At 32.6% G+C, this 19,951-nt stretch overlaps 1 protein-coding gene across 17 annotated transcripts in view; it reads left to right on the plus strand.

The window, feature by feature from the left end:
• The window catches only part of RALGAPA1 (Ral GTPase activating protein catalytic subunit alpha 1), a 314,990-nt gene that overhangs the window by 102,674 nt on the left and 192,365 nt on the right, over positions 1-19,951 (plus strand). For 12 of the 17 annotated variants that reach the window (XR_008915023.1, XM_056811013.1, XM_056811018.1 and 9 more), the window contains one exon: positions 4,809-4,949. The exons of the other annotated variants lie outside the window; for them this stretch is intronic. Coding sequence is in view for 11 of the 12 variants with exons in the window: in XM_056811013.1 (XP_056666991.1) it covers positions 4,809-4,949 (141 nt within the window). In the remaining variant the exon portion in view is untranslated. The remainder of the gene's footprint in view (positions 1-4,808; positions 4,950-19,951) is intronic. 17 annotated transcript variants of the gene reach the window in all.

Here is a 19,951-nt window from a genome sequence, read left to right on the forward strand (position 1 = left end):
TCTTTATCTGAAAACTGCCTATCCATGTCCCTTGCCCATTTATCAATTGGGGAATGGCTTGATTTTTTGTACAATTGATTTAGCTCTTTATAAATTTGAGTAATTAAACCTTTGTCAGAGGTTTTTATGAAGATTTTTTCCCAATTTGTTGTTTTCCTTCTGATTTTAGTTACATTGGTTTTGTTTGTACAAAAGCCTTTTAATTTGATGTAGTCGGAATTATTTATTTTACATTTTGTGATTCTTTCTATGTCTTGCTTGGTTTTAAAGTCTTTCCCCTCCCAAAGGTCTGACATGTATACTATTCTGTGTTTACCCAATTTACTTATGGTTTCCTTCTTTATGTTTAAGTCACTCACCCATTTTGAATTTATCTTGGTGTAGGGTGTCAGGTGTTGATCAATTCTTAATCTCTCCCACACTGTCTTCCAATTTTTCCAGCAGTTTTTATGAAATAGTGGATTTTTGTCCCAAAAGCTGGGATCTTTGGGTTTATCGTATACTGTCTTGCTGAGGTTGCTTGCCCCCAGTCTATTCCACTGATCCTCCTTTCTGTCTCTTAGCCAGTACCAAATTGTTTTGATGACTGCTGCTTTGTAATATAGTTTGAGGTCTGGGACTGCAAGGCCCCCCTCATTTGTGTTTTTTTTTCATTATTTCCCTGGATATCCTTGATCTTTTGTTATTCCAAATGAACTTTGTTATGGTTTTTTCCAAATCAGTCAAGAAATTTTTTGGGAGTTCCATGGGTATGGCATTAAATAGATAAATAAGTTTGGGTAGGATGGTCATTTTTATTATATTGGCTCGTCCTACCCATGAGCAGTTAATGTTTTTCCAATTGCTCAAGTCTAGTTTTAGTTGTGTGGAGAGTGTTTTGTAGTTATGTTCATATAGTTCCTGTGTTTGTCTCGGGAGGTAGATTCCTAGGTATTTTATTTTGTCTAAGGTGATTTTGAATGGAATTTCTCTTTTAGTTTTTGCTGCTGAGCTGTGTTGGAGATATATAGAAAAGCTGATGACTTATGTGGGTTTATTTTGTATCCTGCAACTTTGCTAAAGTTGTTGATTATTTCAATTAGCTTTTTGGTTGAATCTCTAGGATTCTTTAAGTAGGCCATCATGTCATCCGCAAAGAGTGATAACTTGGTCTCCTCCTTGCCTATTTTGATGCCTTCAATTCCTTTATCTTCTCTAATTGCTACTGCTAGTGTTTCTAGTACAATGTCAAATAGTAGAGGTGATAATGGGCATCCTTGTTTCACTCCTGATCTTATTGGAAATGCATCTAGTTTATCCCCATTGCAGATGATATTAGCTGTTGGTTTTAGATATATACTGTTTATTATTTTTAGGAATGACCCTTCTATTCCTATGCTTTCTAGTGTTTTTAATAGGAATGGGTGTTGTATTTTATCAAAGGCTTTTTCTGCATCTATTGAGATAATCATGTGGTTCTTGCTAGTTTGCTTGTTGATGTGGTCAATTATGTGGATGGTTTTCCTAATGTTGAACCAGCCCTGCATCCCTGGTATGAATCCTACTTGATCATGGTGAATGATCCTTCTGATCACTTGCTGGAGTCTTTTTGCTAGTATCCTATTTAAGATTTTTGCATCTATATTCATTAGGGAGATTGGTCTATAGTTTTCTTTCTCTGTTTTTGACCTGCCTGGTTTTGGAATTTTTTCTAATTCTATAAAAAAGTTTCTTCGTAGTTTGAGAGATATGGCACTGAATAAGTAAATTAATTTGGGTAGGATTGTCATTTTTATTATATTTGCTCATTCTACTCAGGAGCAATTAATATTTTTCCAGTCACTTGGATCTAGTTTTAATTGTGTAGAAAGTGTTTTGTAGTTGTGTTTATATACTTCCTATGTTTGTCTTGGCAAATAGATTCCTAAATATTTTATATTGTATAGGGTGATTTTAAATGGAATTTCTCTTTCTAACACTTGCTGCTGAGTTGTGTTGGAAACATATAGAAATGATGATGATTTATATGGGTTCATTTTGTATCCTGCACCTTTGCTAAAGTTGTTGATTATTTCCACTAACTTTTTAGTTGATTCTCTAGGATTCTTTAAGTAGACCATCATACCATCTGCAAAGAGTGATAGTTTAGTCTCCTCATTGCCTAATTTAATCCCTTCAATTTCTTTTTCTTCTCTAATTGCTACAGCTAGTGTTTCTAGTACAATGTTAAATCATAGTGGTGATAATGGACATCCTTTCTTCACTCCTGATCTTATTGGGAAGACTTCTAATTTATCCTCATTGCAGAAGATGCTTACTGACAGTTTTAACTATATGCTGTTTGTTATTTTTATGAAAGGTCCATCCCTTCCTATACTTTCTAGTGTTTTCAAAAGGAATGGGTATTATATTTTGTCAAAGGCTTTTTCTACATATGTTGAGATAATCATGTTATTTCTGTTGGTTTGGTTGTTGATATGTCAATTATATGGATAGTTTCCCTAATGTTAAACCATCCTTTCATTCCTGGTTTAAATCCCACCTGATCATAGTGAATAATCCTCATGATTACTTGCTAGAGTCTTTTTGCTAGTATCCTATTTAAGATTTTTGCATCTATGTTCATTAAGGAGATTTGTCTGTAGTTTTCTTTCTCTGTTTTTGGTCTGTCTGGCTTTGGAATCAGTATCATATTTGTGTCATAAAAGGAATTTGGTAAAATCCCTTCTTTGCTCATTTTGTCAAATAGTTTGTATAATATTGGGATTAGTTGTTCTTAAAATGTTTGATAGAATTCACTTGTGAATTCATCTGACCCTGGTGATTTTTTTCTTAGGGAGTTCCTTGATGGCTTATTCAGTCTTGCTTGGTCTTAAATTCTTTCCTTTCCCATAGATCTGACAGGTTTACTATTCTGTGTTCACCTAATTTACTTATAATTTCCCTCTTTGTAGTTAAGTTATTTACCTATTCTGACTTTTATCTTGGTATAGGGTGCAAGATGTTGATCTATACTTAATCTCTCTTTTTCAATTTTCCTAGCAGCTTTTGTCAAATAGCAGGTTCTTGACCCAAAACATATTTTTAATGAGATTCTTTTAAATTGGCATTTGGGGTTTGAAATTTTACTTTTACTTTTTCAGGGTTTTTTTCCATATACTGAATTCACAACATGCATACATAAAGGATTGTGAAATTTGCTAATATGTATGCCAAAAGGAATGTTAATAATTTTTTTTTTTTGCTGATTTTCTTTAATTAGCCTGACATAGAATTGGATGAGCCTGGTTAATCTAGTAATTTAGAGGGGAAACTAGTATAATTTTATAAATTTATAAATATATGGAAATGAAAGTATTTTTTCCAAATTTCTTGTGTTGTAATTAGAGTTAGAGGTTATGAGATTTTAATCAAGGATTTCAAAAATATAAAGGCAAATTTTTTTCAGATTTAGAAGAAAAATGATGGAAGGGATATAATATAATTTGTTTGTAAATAGGAACAAATCACAAGAGTATTGATTCTGATATTTAATACAGCTGGTATTCCATTTCTCGAGAAGGACATCCTTGATTTATGATCCTGTGCCAAAGTGTGAAGAAGAGAATTTTAATTAATCTTTAGATTATAACTGACAAATTTAATCATAGTAGAAACTTTTTAAAGCTCCAAATTGATTTATAAGTAGAATTAAAAGTGATATTTTTGCCTCATGAAGGGAATGCAGTCTAGAAGTCTGATGGCTACTTCTAATCCAGGCTTTGACATTTAACATGTGACTGGAAATGAGTCATTAAATCTCCCAAGATTTATTTCATATTCTTCTTGAGTATGTTTCCACATCTCTAAAATACAGATAATACTTTTCCCTTATTAGATTTTATAATGATGTAAACTGTTATTTTTTATTTTCCAAAATTAATGTTATAAGTATCTAAATAAATACAGTTGGAGAAATTAATTTAGATTTTCTTTTTAAAGAATATGTTGTGATTATAACCTGTCACTTAATGCCTGTTAATATCCTAGGCAAGTAAAACTTACTCCCCTGTGGCTTTGGTTTCTTTATAAAATTAAAGATTTGGGAGTAATTAATATTAGCTCTTAGATCCTTCAAGCGTTTTGATAGTCTGTAAAATTGTTTTCCTATACTTAAAACCTTCATTTTGTTTCATAAAATTTTTTATCTTTAATGTGAATTGTAAATACTAATATATTTTTTAAAAACACACATATCTTATTCTGCTGGGAACAAACACTAAAGATGGAAATTTGGCCTCTTTTATTCTGGTATACAAAGATGGGTGTAGGGGTCTCTTCAGTGATTGGAAGTAATTTGTATTTTCTTTATTTCTTGGGAGGAGTAGCAAGTTTAGTTGTAAGAGAATTGATTACCTTCTATATATTGCTTTCCAGAGAAGTGACCAATTATAATACAAAAAACTTGTTTTCATTTGAAATAACTGTTCTGAGATGTTTTTAGGACATCTGTTTGGTGAACTTACTGATTTTTCAAACTTTGTTGCTATGAATAGTATTAATTCATTTAATTGTTTTTACTGCTACATCATTGTAACTGCTATGATGAAAGTTATTGTTCCTTCTTTACATGAAAAAATTTAAATCCAAAATATTGTTTTTATGTGTCCACTGATTTTTTTCCCTTACAGCCTTGCCAATATCTGCCATGCTGAAATGTTTTAATTTGAAGTTTTCTTCCTTTGTATCTTTTTAGTTTTCTCTGTTGCTGCTTTTTCTGTGACACAAGCCTTTCATTATAGTCACTCTTCTTTATTCCCTCCCCACTTCTTTCTTTTCCTTTTTTAAAGCCATGAGAAGCCGATCCATTGGTGAATGTGCTCTGCCATCGGCCTATATACGCAGTGCTAAAAGTGCTCCTGTTCTGATCCATACTTCCAAACCCTTCTTGCCTGATATTGTTCTCACTCCCCTTTCTGATGAGCTTTCAGGTAGTGCTACCTCTGCTAATTTCTGCATTCCCCTTATCACTTTTTAATTCTTCTGCTTTCAAATTTTGCTTAATCAGTAAACTCTTTAAGATTAATTATTAAGGGGGAGGTATGGGAAGTTGAATAAAGTAATGAAAATAAATATTTTAAGTTACATGAACTCTTATGCTGTCTTTGTAGTTTATTCGGAAGTGTTAAGTTAGTGCTGTGCCAATATCCAAATTATGGTTGTAAATTTTGAAACTTGAGTTTGTCCTTGTGTTTTTTCCCACATGGGTAAGACCTGACATTTACATAGAAAAACAGTCATAAGGAGAACCTTGATTTTTAATTTTCTGCCCATTTAATGAATATGAATATTGCTCAGAAAATCATATAGAGGCCAAAAGTATACCGCAATGCCAAAAAAGCTTTTTAAGGTAACCGGTAATGTGAATAATCAGCTCTTAATTTTCTACTCTGATTGAAATAAAACAGCAATACAAATGATCCCAAGAATAGATCACTAAAAATGATTAAGGTTTCATAATGTTTTGTACTTTGGTAATAATGATGGTGCTGCAATTAACTTGATTTGAAACAAAACATTGAAATTATACTATATAAACCCAAGAGCTGAAAGATTTCCAGTGTTCTAATCCTAAATCCTTTTCAACTCTTTAATATTTCTCACTCGATGCCCAAGATAAGTTTTATCATTTAGTACAGTTATGCACACATTCTTAAAGCACAAATGTATGTTAATTCTTCATTTTCAGCTTGTCTCTGAATTATACCTTACCTGGGGAGAGCAAAGATTGAGTAATATTTTTTAAAGTATTTTTTTACTTTTGTAAAAAAATGAATGTCTGAATGTAGATTGGGAACTTTATTCCTTCTTTCTTCTGCTTCTTGATGGAATACTTATAGTATTCAATTTATATGTCAATTACAAATAATTAGGTTTTGCTTTAAAATCCTTTTTCTAATATTTAACCCACATTAATGTGATTGAAGACTTTGTAAAACCTCAAAATAATTGTGGAAGGTACTTAAGAATTGAAGCTTTATTTAGTAGGAAGAAGGAGTCGTTTGCTCTTTGGGAATATAATACAATTTGATAGAAATTTATTATTATTATTATTCTTTGAGGAGACTTTGCCTATAATTTGTGAAACAGCAAATCATGTTCTAAATTGTTCTGTATGTGATATGTATTTGTATTGCATATCTCAGGATGCCCTGGTTGGAAAAAGATTTTCATAATATTTTCATGGTATTTTAAAAGTTCTTTTATGGCTCCTATTGTCTGGAAGTAATTAAAAGTTACTTAGAGTGAGTATATTATATGATCTATAATTTAATTCTCCCCCTTGATGATTTGATTTGATTTGATTTTTTATTCATAGCATCTGATGAAAAATTTAAAGATTTTTAGCTTTGAAGATGCATTCAAATGTAAATAAAGTTCATTTTTATATATATTAACAATTATCTCAGTCCTAGAATCATTTAAAAGTAGTAGCTGTGGGAACTCAAACCATATTTTCTTCTTCTGAACAATTGCTTGCAGGAACCAAGTGGTCAGTTTAATGGAATAATTTATAAAATTGGAGAGGAGAGTTCTCATTCCATCTGGGGATAAGTGTGATTCTTGTGGTCCAAATTTGCCTTGGTTATTATGTTAGTTAATACTTAGAGTCTATGTAAAATCTGTTTTTCATTTGAAATATAAAATAAACAGAATAAAATAAAGGAAGCAAAGCAAAGTGAAAAGTAATATATGAACAGAATTAGCATAGAGATATTTTAAATTATTTTTTAGTTATATTTGGCTAAATTTTATGTGTTTTAGTAAGTTAATTCCCAGAGATTTTATGTAATTTGTCTTTTTTTGTAATAATTTTGAATAAAATTTATGATCATTTTTTCTTTTCTATTTTAGAATTAGTATGCCCTACCCCCAATACTCTAGTTAACCCTACAGTGATAAAATCAGATGGTCAAATTAATTTTGTGTCTGCATAATGTAAATATGAAGATCATAATAGTATTAACAGGCATTTATATAACACTTTGAGTTCTGTAAAATACATTACATATATTATTTCATCTGATTCTCTTGCCTCTGCTAGGTTATTATCATCCTCATTTTATAGATGGTAAAACATAAACAGAGCGGGTAAGTTATATGGCTAGGCCATACAGTCCAGTGTGTCTGAAGCAGGATTCAGATTCATGTCTTCCTAAGCCTACTATAGAATCTAGCAACCTAAATGAGGGAAAAAGAAAAGAAATTATATGAGAACTTCCAAATATATAAATAACTATTACCATATAAATATATAATGTTATATAAAGTAAAACTATAAAACACGTTTTATAGAAATGAATGTTTACTTAAATAAATGGAGAGTTAATCAGTGCCCATTGGTGTGCTATGCTGTTATAATAAAAAGTGACATTATAACTTACTTAATTTATAGATTTTGGTGCTTTGCCAATAAATTCCCAAGGGAGCAGTTCTTAAAATTGGGGGGGGGGGGAAGAATAACAAATCAAAGAAGTACAGAAGAATCTCAGTCTTTTAAGAAAATGAGAAAAAGAGGGAATAAAGGAACCATATAGTATCACCAAAACTCAAACAAATCTACAGAGATGACTATCAAAATTTCCCAGTATTACATATAAAATAGAAAAAAAGATGAGTGAAAAAATGTTTAGATGAACTACAAACCAAAGCAGTATAAAATAGCCACATGTTTGATAAATCTGTACTTGAAAGACTCAAGAGAAGTTTGAAGAAACTTAGATTTAGATTAGTTTCTTATACCATATGACACAATGATATCTGATGCATGTGAATAAGATTTGTAAAAGAACAATATGAGGTAATTTTCAGGACCATGACAAGAGGAAGAATTCTTAATTCTGGGAGAATAAAAGATAAAATTGCCAATCTTAAACATAGAATTTAAAAGCTTTTTCATATCATTAAAACTAATGAAGGCAAAATTAGAAGAGAAATTGTATAATGGAAAAATGTTTTTATTAAAAACAGAGAGCCATTCCTCAGTACATAATTTGTCAGAGGATATGAATATCCAGTGAAGAAAAGAATTACAGTATGAATGAAAACATGTTCAAAATTACCAAAAGGAACTGGAAAATACACATCTCTGGTTTCTCCTTCACTGTGAAAAAATTGGTTAAGAAAACAAAATATGGAAACAATTTGTGTTAGAAGGCCTGTTAGAATTAAAGGCACAGAGCTGTGAACTGATCCAGACATTCTCTGTTTCAATTTGGAATTATGCAAGAAAAGTGACATAAACTGTTTTTGACTTATCCCTCATATTACTAAAGAAGTAGTCTAAGTTAGAGACAGACAAAAGTTTAGCATACCAAATATCTTAATACATTTATAAACTCATAGCTTATGTGCTTGTTGCCTGACCTGACTGTTGGGGAAAAAAACAACAACTTTTAAGTGGTAAATATAAACTCAAGGGAACTAAGTAATAGCTTAAAATTGCACCAAGAATTTTGGGACACCCTATATATTAACACTAATAGCATTCTTTAAAAGTAGTAGTAGGGGGCAGCTGGGTGGCTCAGTGGATTGAGAGTCAGGTCTAGAGATGGGAGGTCCTAGGTTCAAATCTGGCCTCAGACACTTCCCAGCTCTGTGGCCCTGGGCAAGTCACTTGACCCCCATTACCTAACCCTTACCATTCTTCTGCCTTGGAGCCAATACACAGTATTGACTCCAAGACGGAAGGTAAGGGTTTAAAAAAAAAAGTAGTAGTAAAGAATTGGGAACAAAGTAGGTATTGTTAATTGTGGAGTGACTGGGGAAGAAAACCTTGATAAATGAATGCAGTAGAATATTATATAATAAGAAATGATAGGCGAAATTCAGAGAAATAGATTTTTATGAACTGATGCATTGAGTAATAAGCAGAATTAAGAGGACAATATGCAGGCTCAGTGATGGGAGGTACTGGGTTGAAATCTGGCCTCTGATACTTCTTAGCTATGTACCCTCAGCAAGTCATTTAACCCCATTTTGCCTAATCTTTACCATTTTTCTGCCTTAGAACCAATAAACAGAATTGATTACAAAATGAGAATAAGTGTTTTAAAAGAAAGAGAATAATATATGCAATGACTACAGCAGTATAGATGGCAACAGAAAGAATGAAATATCTCTTCCTTCATTTAATATATGTAAGGGCCCACTATGACAAAATGTTATCTACATTCTTGGAAAAGACTGATGTTTTTGCTTTGTTTTTCATTATCAAAAGGAAGGGTTAATTCTGAAGGGAAGGAGAAGAATGGGAAATGACTGTGATTTAAAAATAAAAATAGGGCATATCAACAATATTTTTTTCCACATAATGAACATATTTTATAACTGATCTTTACTAGAATGAGGTTGAGTGTCCTTAGGAAAGGAATAGGATTCAGGAAAGTTCACTTTGTTTTCAAAAGCATAAAACTTTGTTCCAACTCTATTCTTTAAAGTGCTTTATCAAAACAATGAGCACATTACTGGATGTCCTTAGTTTCTCAGCCAATTCTTGGTAAATATTGGTTGGAAATAGGAATCTTGAGTTTTTCTGAACATCTTGCTTGGATTACTATGGTTCAGAATTTAAATCCCTTTTCCTTTTATTACATAAATTATCTGTACAAAATAACTTGATAGAATGTACTTTTTCAAAGAGCTCAAGTTTTTTTTTTATCCCTTTGGGTCTTGGTTAAATGCCTGCATTCATTACTAGGGGTGTGGCGCACTCCTAACATTGCACATTGAATCACTATTTGAATATATTCCCTCTAAGCTTTTCCCAAACTTAAGATACAGTTCAAGGAGATTCACACTTAAAGTCAGATAATTTCTTCTCCAATGAATAGGGTATAAAAGACTGTTAAAAGCAATTTAACCTCTTTATTGCCAAATAATATTTAATTTTTGTAGCTAAATTATGAAAGAAGATTCCTTTAGATATTAGACTATAAAAGACTTTAAGAACTAGTTCCCTCTTAGTTTACATTTGCCCTGTTTTTCTTAATTTTTCTATTATCCAAGTCAACAAGAATTAAGTGTTTACTATGTACCAGATGTTGTACATTGACTTGCGATAACAAAGAAAGACAAAAGTCTATGCTCTCAAGAAGCTCATTCTCTATTTGGAGAGACAATGTACAAACCACTATGCACATCTAAGATACATATTGGATCTCAGAGGAAGACACTAAACAATGGAGGAGAGGTAGCAAAAGCCTCTTGCAGAAAGTGGGATTTATCTTGACTGTTAAAAGATAGCAAAGAGGTGAAGAGGGCAAGCATTGCAGGCATGAGGACAGCTAGAGAAAATGCATGGGATCAGGAAATGGAGTGTTCTTTGTGAGAACATGAAAATTAGTGTTGCTTTGTGGAATGGGAATAAAGTGGAGGAAAACTGGAAGGTTAGGAAGGGAAGGTTCTGACAGCCTGGAGAAGCCAAATATAAGATTTTATATTTGATCCTGAAAGTAATAGGGAGCAACTGGAGTTTGAGTGAGAATGGGGTTTCTTGACAGAATAATATTCTAAATCTTAAAATTATAACACTTTGAAATGTATAGTTTTAAGATTTCTCAGCTAGTCTGACATTGCTGTAGCTATTTCCCTGCTGACCTGCTGTTGGAGGCTGTAGGTGAGAGCTGGTTGGTACTTGAGCACAATCATTCTTTTAATAGAATCTAGTTGTTTAACAGTCTTTTTGATATTAGCTCTTCTGACACATTAATTCTAGAATTCTGTCACTGGTCCCCTAGAACATTTTAACTCAAATAGAAATGGATCCCTACCAGTAGCATATTGATTTAGAAAATCATCAATTAATAGCATCTTATATTTTCCTATTTATTTTATCCCAGGTACATTTTAATATAGGTCATAGTACTTGAGAGTTTTGCTGGCCACTTATGGAGTTTGATACCTCTGGTATAGAGGAAAAGTAGCTTTGTTCTGACTGTTTATCCTTTGGAAATTTTTCTTAACCAGAATGATCTGAGAATAAGTAGAAGGAGCACCAGCTTTGTAATCCGAGGACTTGACTGCAATTTACCAACTTAGGTGACTTTAAATCATCTGAAAAATGGGGAAGTAATACTTGTCCTTTCTTAAATAATACTTGTTCAGGAGCATGTTGGTAAATGTAACTGTCTCTCCAAAAAAGAAAAAAACAAACATACATTTTTAAGTTTAATCTGCATTAACATTTTCTTCATCACTTTTTTAAGTCTAGACAATTAACAACAAAAAAATAAACCAAGATTTGATTTGTAGCATTTGTTGATTTTAGTGATGCAAATACACTAAAAATTAACAATTGCTTTTTATTTAAGCTGTCTCCAGCTTACCCTTCCTTCTACTTCAAAGAGGTTTTGATGAGAAAAATGCTTTATAACTATGAAACATTAGATAAATGGGATTAATTAATATCAAGAGTTTATCTCTATTATCTCTAGGCTAGGATGATTTTTTTCAAAGGACCTTTTCAATATATATATATATATATATATATATATATATATATATTCAATGCAGTGTCTACAGTTTTAAACTCCAAGTTTTTATATAATTTTTTGCTTGGGTGAACAACCCATTTTATTTTTGTTTTTAAAGAAACAAAATTTCTCTATAATTATTGTAAAAACTAACCCAAATTTAACATAATAGAATATAGCTTTTAAAAACCCTTACCTTCCATCTTAGAATCAATACTAAGTATTTGTTTCAAAGCAAGAGAGTGGTAATGGCTACACAATTTGAGTTAAATGACCTGCCCAGTGTCACACAACTAGGAAATGGCTGAGGCCAAATTTGAACCCAAGACCTTCTCTCTCTAGGCCTGGTTATCTATCTTCTCACCATAAGAGCACATTTTTAACCAGTACTAGTCAGACATTTTCTCTTGTATTTGATTCTGCTGGGCAAGATACATACTTTGACATGAACATTCCTTAATATTTTCCATTTACCACTCAGAGTTTCCTTTTAAGATTTGACATTTCAGAAATTAGATGCCAATTCTTTTTTTAAAAAAGAAATGGTCAGAGGAGTTGGTTTTAATTCATTATTTAGATATAACCCCATAATCAGAACTTTATTAAGGAAATTGAGCTATTTCTGATTTCTGAGACCTAATTAAAGCCTACTTTTCATTTTCCCATTTCCAGAAAAGAACTTTGAAATAAGTCTCTCAAACTACAGGGAATGAATCATTTTGGCTTGTTTTGTTGTAAAATAGAACAGTTTTAAGAGACATTAATATTTATTTCAAGGTTTAATGCTTATTAAGATGATCTATCTGATATTTATTATAAGCAATATTATAACCAAGTTATTTCAGTGAGGCATTAGGGCTTAGTAGATAGAATACCAGACCTAAGAGTTTGACTCACTTCTGATAATTGGTATGGCCAAACCTGAGCCTTTCTTTCTTTGTAAAATAGGTTTAACAATACTTATAATATCTATCTCAAAGTATTTTTGTGAAGCTAACATGATATTATATCTGTAAAGTGTTTTACAACACCTAAAACTATGTCATTTATTTTACAGTGCAGTATTATTAAGTACTTATAAAGCCATTATCTTAAGCTATATAAAATGAAATCTTTCCTATCCAGTTAGTCAGTCACCCTTGGTTCTCTAATAAACCTATATTTGCAATGACTAATGGCAAACCAAAATTTTTATTCTAGACATGATCTAATCTTTATTATAATACAAATTTTGCCTTCTTTTTTTTTTGGCATTAAATTTTTTCTATGCCATTTGTGTTTGTCATATTGATTTCAGATTATACCCCTTACCACACTGCCCAACAAGCTTTCCTTTATAGCAAAAGTTAAAAAAGAAGAAATAATTCAAAACCAAGAAACACAAAATACATACAACAAATTATGCAATATTGGATACCCATAAGACTCTACCTCTATATATGCAAGTTTAAAAGAAATAAATGTCCTTTAATTTTTATCAAGTTTCATTTTTAAATGTGGTTCTGTGGTCCACATGGATCTATGTTAATTTTTAAAGTTTGAGATAATTTAATCTCACATCAGTTAAATTTATATTCAAACCTAGCTATAAGTCTAATTTTAAATAATAATCTAAGTAAATAAACAATAATAAAATATAGCCAATTAAAATTTACCAAATAGGAAATTGAAACTTTGGGTCTATAATTTCTATTTTTTTTATAATCATGTATTGACTAAATTTAATGAGAACTGTTTTAACATTTATTTCTTCATTTCAAAATTAATGTTAGAAATTTCTCATGGGAAACTATATTTACATAAGAACATTTACTAATAGCTTACCATTTTTGCCTCTTTTAGAGAAAAACCACCTTTGATTTAATTTTTGATACTAATGTAAAAATTAGTATCAATTTTTCTGTCACACAAAGGACACTAGATAAATGTGTTATCATTACTCAAGCTCTTATATTCATCAATATTTTTATCATTTCATGCCAAAAGAACATTTATTGTCTAATACTATGCAATAATCTTAGAAAAAATTTTAAATCATGTTGTAATGAAAAACTACCTCCTTATAAGGAAATAAAATGAAAATTCTAAAAATAGAATTTTATTTCTTAACTTATTTTAATATTTTACTTTTTGCATTTGAGAGTTCAACCACCATGGTGGAGTATATTAAAATATAGTTTCTGTCCTTAAGGAATTTTTAGTCAATTTGAGAAAATAAGTCAAATCCAAACATATGTACATTAATCATTCAGTAAGTATTTATTAAGCACTTAAGTATGTGTTGGGCATTGGGGTATACATTGAAGATACAAAGAGAAAAAAATGAAAAAATTATATAATGGGTTATGCATTGAAGATACAAAGAGAAAAAATGAAAAAATTGTTTAAGGAACACATTCTATTATAGAAGATAGCAGTTAAATAAGTCTATATAGAATGTACCAATGCCATGTATCGTTGGGAAGAAGGGTTAATAAGTTCTTAAGAACTTGGGAGATCAAGAAAGGCTTCACGTAGAAAGTGAGGCATGAGCCTTTAAGGAAACAAAAAATAATGAGAGGCAGCAATAAGGAGAAAGTGTGTACCAGGAACTGAATTGGAGTTGGGAAACAACCATTGTGTAAAGGTGCCAATGCAATAAATGGAGTGTTGTCTGTGAAGAATAAGAAGACTAGATTGGCTGGACCTTTCAGCATGAAAATGGAAGGAGCATGACTGGAAAAGTTAGGTTGGGGACTTTAAATGCCAAACAATGGAGTTCATAGTTTATTTTAAGGGCAATAGGGGAACATTGGAATTTATTGAGAATAGAAGAGCAACATGCTATGACCTATGCTTTATTTTTTTTAACCCTTACCTTCTGCCTTAGAAACTATTGATATTGATTATAAGGTAGAAGAGTGGTAAGGGCTAGGCAATTAGGGTTATGTGACTTGCCTAGATTCACGCAGCTAGGAAGTGTCTGAGGCCAGATTTGAACCTAGGACCTCCCTTCTCTAGGCCTGGCTACTGAGCTACCCCGCTGCCCCCTGACCTACACTTTTTTAAACATATCACTTTGGCAGCTGTGTGGAAGATAGATTAGAGAGAGGTAAGAAAAGGTAGGAAGACGAATTAAGAGACTCCGACAATAGCTTCTAAAAGTTTATAAATAAAATAAATATATATTATTGGTTATCATACTTATTTGTAAATAAGATAGAAGGTTTATAAATAAAAGTTTATAATAAAAGTTTATATAATAGTTTATAAAAGAGGGGTATTGAAATATGGGACTAGTATGTTGGACACGTGAGCAGAAAGAAGGAATCAGTTGCTAAAAATATTGTAGAAACAAAACTTGGCAACGAAATATGTAGTCTGAGTAAGATTGAGGAGTTGAGTTTAATAAATCAGTGTTGCAAACCCATGTGCCTGGAAAGATAGATAGTGACTTATTTAATAGAAATGGGGAAGTAAGTTAATAAATATTAAGTGCCTACTATGTACTAGACACTGTGTTAAACAATGGAGACCCCAAAGGGGGGAGAAAGGCAAAAGAGTTCCTGTTCTTGAGGGGCTCTTATTCTAATGAGACAATAAGTAAAGATGAATAGGAAATAATCAAGGAAGACATTCAAATTTAGAGGAATTGGAAAAGGTTTCCTTTAGAAAATAAGATTTTAGTTAAGGTTTAAGGAAAGTCAGAGGAAGTCAAGAAACAGAGATGAAGTGAGACAGCATTCCAGGCATGAGAGACAGCCAGGGAAAATGTCCCAGAGTCAGGTGAGGGAATATAGCAAGGTGGTCAATGGATTGAAGAAGAGAAGAGTATAAAGTATAAGAAGCCTGAAATAGTAGGGAAGAATATTAGGTTATAGAGAACTTTGAATGCCAAGTAGAGGATTTCATATTTGATAACTGTAGAGGATAGGAAAGCATGTATTTTTTTGAGTGGGGACTGGAAGAGGAGTGACATGTTCAGACCTGCGTGTTAAGAAAGTCACATTTACTGAGTGGAGGATGGACTGGGCTGAGGAAAGACTTGTGACAGGTAGCCAACAATAGGCAAGTGTGTGAGGTGATAAGGGACCGTAACTGGATGATAGCAATATCAGAGGAGGGAAAAGGAGCATATTGGAAAGATATTACAAAGATATATAATTGATGAACCTGATGTAGCAGATTGGATGTGGAAAACAGAAAATAATGAGGAGCTAAAAATGGAATCTAGGTTGTGAGACTGAGTGGGAATATGGTGGTGGACATGTTGGGTTTTAAGATGTGTCTACTTCAGTATCCAGTTGGAGATATCTAAAAAGCAATTGGAAATGTGAGATTGAAGGCCAGCAGAGGAGTTAATGATAAACTGGTGGACTTGAGAATCATTAGCATAGATATGATAATTAAACCTATGGGAATTTGAGATCACTAAATGAAGTATAGTATAACGGGAGAAGAGGGCCCAGGACAGAACCCTGTGAAATGGTTGGTGACCTGGTGGCTCTAGCAAAACAGACTGAGGAGAAATGAGAATCATCAGGAGAGGGTAGTATCCCTAAAATCTAGAGAGAAGGGTATATCAAGAAGGAGTAAGTGATGGTTAGTTTCTAAAGACTATAAAGAGATCAAGGAGAATGAGGATTGAGAAGGGACCATTTGTTTGGATTGGGAAAGACAAGTAGATAGAGGAAAAAATAAGGAAAGACAAGATTAAAAAGAGGGTACTTTGATCATTGGCAGACTGGGAATGGCAATTTCCTGGAGAATTTGAGAGGAAATTGCATAAAAGGAATACAGAGGGCTTGTCCTTGTTATGTCTTTATCAGAAATTAAAGAGACCATTAGGTATGAAGTCAAAGGATTCAAGGAATGTTAATCAAAACATTGAATTGCATGAATATTAAATATCTATTTTCAAGGTTATGCTTATGTTAGGTTTTTTTAAAAAATCCCTGTTCTCAAGGAATGTACATTACAGTATAAGGAATATAGCACATACATAAATGAGTAAGTCCAAGTTAATTTCAGGAGAAAGCACTACCAACTGGGGAATCATGAAAGGCTTTATACCGAGTTTTAAAGAAGTTAGAGATTCTAAGTGGGTGAGGGGAAAAAGAAATGCATTACAGGCAAGGGAGAAATAGCTTATTGCAAAGACATCTTTGGTAAGCCAATTATGTAAAATAATTAATGTAAAAGAACATAATTTGACCATTACTTTGGGAAGGTAGTTTTGATGCAATGGAAAGAGTTCAGTTCAGAATTGGAGGGTCCGGTTTAAATCTTGTCCCTAATTACCTTTATTACCTTGAGCAAGTCATGTGACCTTTTACTTTCTCCATTACCTCCTTAGGCCTGTAATTACTACTATATACCAGTGGAAAGGAGTTTGTGTACTGAGATTTCTTTACTCTGATAATATAGATCTGCCTCCCAAAAATAAGAAAAGGGGAGAGTGAATTGTTAAATGAGCTCTAAATTACAATCCCATGATTAAATATATATGTGTGCATATATATGGGTATGTATATATATATATATATATGTACACATGCAATTGCATGTGTGCACATTGACATGCATCAGGAACAGGGGAAAAATAAAAGTAAAATTCATTTGATTAAAATTCTTTCATTTAGATGAATTTCTAGGTAGAGCATTTTATTGCAAAAATAATCTTATCATACATGCAGAAAATAAATACAAATAAAATGTACTTTATGTTTGAGCAAAGTTTAAGACTGCATGTTTTTTTTTAGCAAGCATTAATGCTCTTGAGTAGTCATATTCCAATGTCCCCAGAATTTGGTGCAAAGTGGATTCTTCTTGGACTATATCCAAGAAAATATTATTAATGAAACTGCAGAAATCTCTGACATGTATCTCAAGGGGTGCATTTTGGCCCTTAATAGATAATTTGTTTGGAGAATTCACACTAAATTTTCTGGGTGAGTTTTTATTGTTATTGCAAAAGTTAGTTAACTGCTATGCTGACGTTGAGTAGTAAGTTGAAAAACTTTGTTGTGTGTTCTGTCTATGCAGGGCAGCTTTGGGGTAAAGCTTTTCTTTTACTGTCTTAGAGTAAAGCTACAGAACTGGTGCTGAGCATAAGTTCAGCCAGGTTTATAGGACCTAGTCAATACATTTTCCGTCTGCCATCTACATAAAAGCACTCTCTGCTGAAATCTATCCAATTCTAGGCCTCTAGGACCTAGAAACAATGAAGGGGGCCTACAGAATACTTGCATTCAATTGAAGTACTAAAAATAGGTTAATCAAAGATCTTAATCAGCATACCAAAAGTACTAAATTGAGATTCCTAAAACACATAGACTATGTCACTCTCCTGCACAGGAAGATTTAAGGGCTATTTCTACTCCCATTATAAAATGAAATTTTATGTTTGACATTTGAAACACCCTTCAAAATCTGGCTCAAACCCATCTTTCCAAGTTAGTTGCACATTACACTTCATCACACACACACACAAACACACACAGCCAAATTGGATTACTTGCTCTTCCTTATTCATGGCATTCCAATTTTTTGTCTGTGTCTTTCAGTGGATTGTTCCTTCTAAATGCAATATCCTTCTTTTTTCTACATTTTTTAATCTTTTGATTCTTTTTGAAACTTTTGCCTGACTCAAATGACACCTTCACCAAGAGACCTTTCTGAATTACTCTAGTTAGTGCATTCTCCACCCACCTAAATTCTGTCATGTATATTTTTATTTAGTAAACTTCTTGTAGGTAGGATTTAGTTTTGGTCTTTGTATCCTCTGGAACTTTAACACAGTATTTAGTATATATCAGCCTCTTAATGCTTGATGAGTTGCGTTGTCTCATTTTCAACATACCCAAAACTTCATACCAAGTGAGGCACTCTTGTAGACACCTATACATCTGGGATTTACTGACTCAGTGCCCTACTTATTCCACTTTCAGCTCTCCAAGTAATTAAAATGATGGAGTATTGAAGTTGATGTCACTTCAATTGTATTAAAGTAATTTTCATTCATCTTGAAACCCTGACTCAACTGCCTTCTCATCTTGGAACATCTCTCAGTTCCTGAAGCCTCTTCACCCTGGAATGCCCTGCCAGTTTGGTTAGTTCCTTCCAGGGCTTTTGTCTTGAAGATAGATCCAGGCCAATGCCTTACTCCTCCTGATTGTGCCTTTGACTCGACTTGGATAACATGTATTTTCACCCACCTCTACCCACTTCCAACTTTTCAGATCCTTTTTAATATACAGTACTCTCATTATAATTGTAAGATCCTTGAGAATAGATACCATTCTTATTTTTGCTTATATTTATATCTTCAGTACTTAGCAAAGTGTTTGGGACATAGTAAATGCCTACTATATGTTCTTTGCATTGCCTTATCTTGCCAGTAGGTATAGGACTTGATCTCTTATTCGGTTATTTGAAATGAAAACTTTCAGAACCTTTCCTCCATATTACTGTGGTTCAGAATTAGTGTTTACTGACTTTTCCTACCTTTCATCTTACCATCATAGCCCCATCCCTTGATAATACATTTCTCCCAGAAATTCCATTCCATTGTGCCCCCTGTACATCTTTCATTATTTAACAAATATCCATTTTTCCTGTGCCACTCATTTCATGCTATTTTAGTGTAATAATATTTATGGAAACCTTCTACCAGAAGACACTTTATCTCTGTCTACTATTTCCAGTAGTTGGTACTGTGATTAATTAATTAGTTTGTTTATTTTTTAGCCTTTACCTTCTTTCTTAGTATCAGTTCTAAGAAGAGTGGCAAGGGATAGGCAGCAAGGGTTAAGTGACTTGCCCAGGATCACACAGCTAGAAAGTATCTGAGGCCATATTTGAACCTAGGTCCTCCAGACTCCAGGCCTGGCTCTCTATCCACTGTGCTACCTAGCTTCCCCTTACTGGGTGCTTTTATGTTCCCAACACACTCAAGAAGACTAGGTAGCATATTCCTCACTGTTACTTTCTTCCATTATCCTTTCATTTCATATCCAATCATTTCCTTCTTTAAAATTCATTCTATTGTTCTTTATCAACTCCTACAGATTCTTGTTGCATTTATATACTGTTCTAGATGTAGAGATCATTTTCTATAATTTCTTAAGGAATTCATGCACATTGTTTACTATATTTCCCCCCAACCTCCTACCTTCATGTCCAGAACCACTTTAAACTCCTTGCCCTTTGTTCTGTTTCCTCAGCTTACAGCTCTCATGACTTTATCTCTTTATTCCACTTCAATGATAAACACATCTTATATCTTATAATCATCCATAATTCAGCTACTCTTTTATAGGCCCATTCTCCCGTTCCTTTCCTCATATAACTTTCACTTGATCCTCCCACCCCCTCCAGCTATCATCCTATATCTTTCATGGCCAAATTCTTAGAATGTTTCCCATACTTGTTACCACCATTTCTCCTCTATTATTGGGATTTGTTTCTAAATCTATCAC

Source organism: Monodelphis domestica, chromosome 1 (assembly GCF_027887165.1).
Source record: "Monodelphis domestica isolate mMonDom1 chromosome 1, mMonDom1.pri, whole genome shotgun sequence".
Taxonomy (NCBI): domain Eukaryota; kingdom Metazoa; phylum Chordata; class Mammalia; order Didelphimorphia; family Didelphidae; genus Monodelphis; species Monodelphis domestica.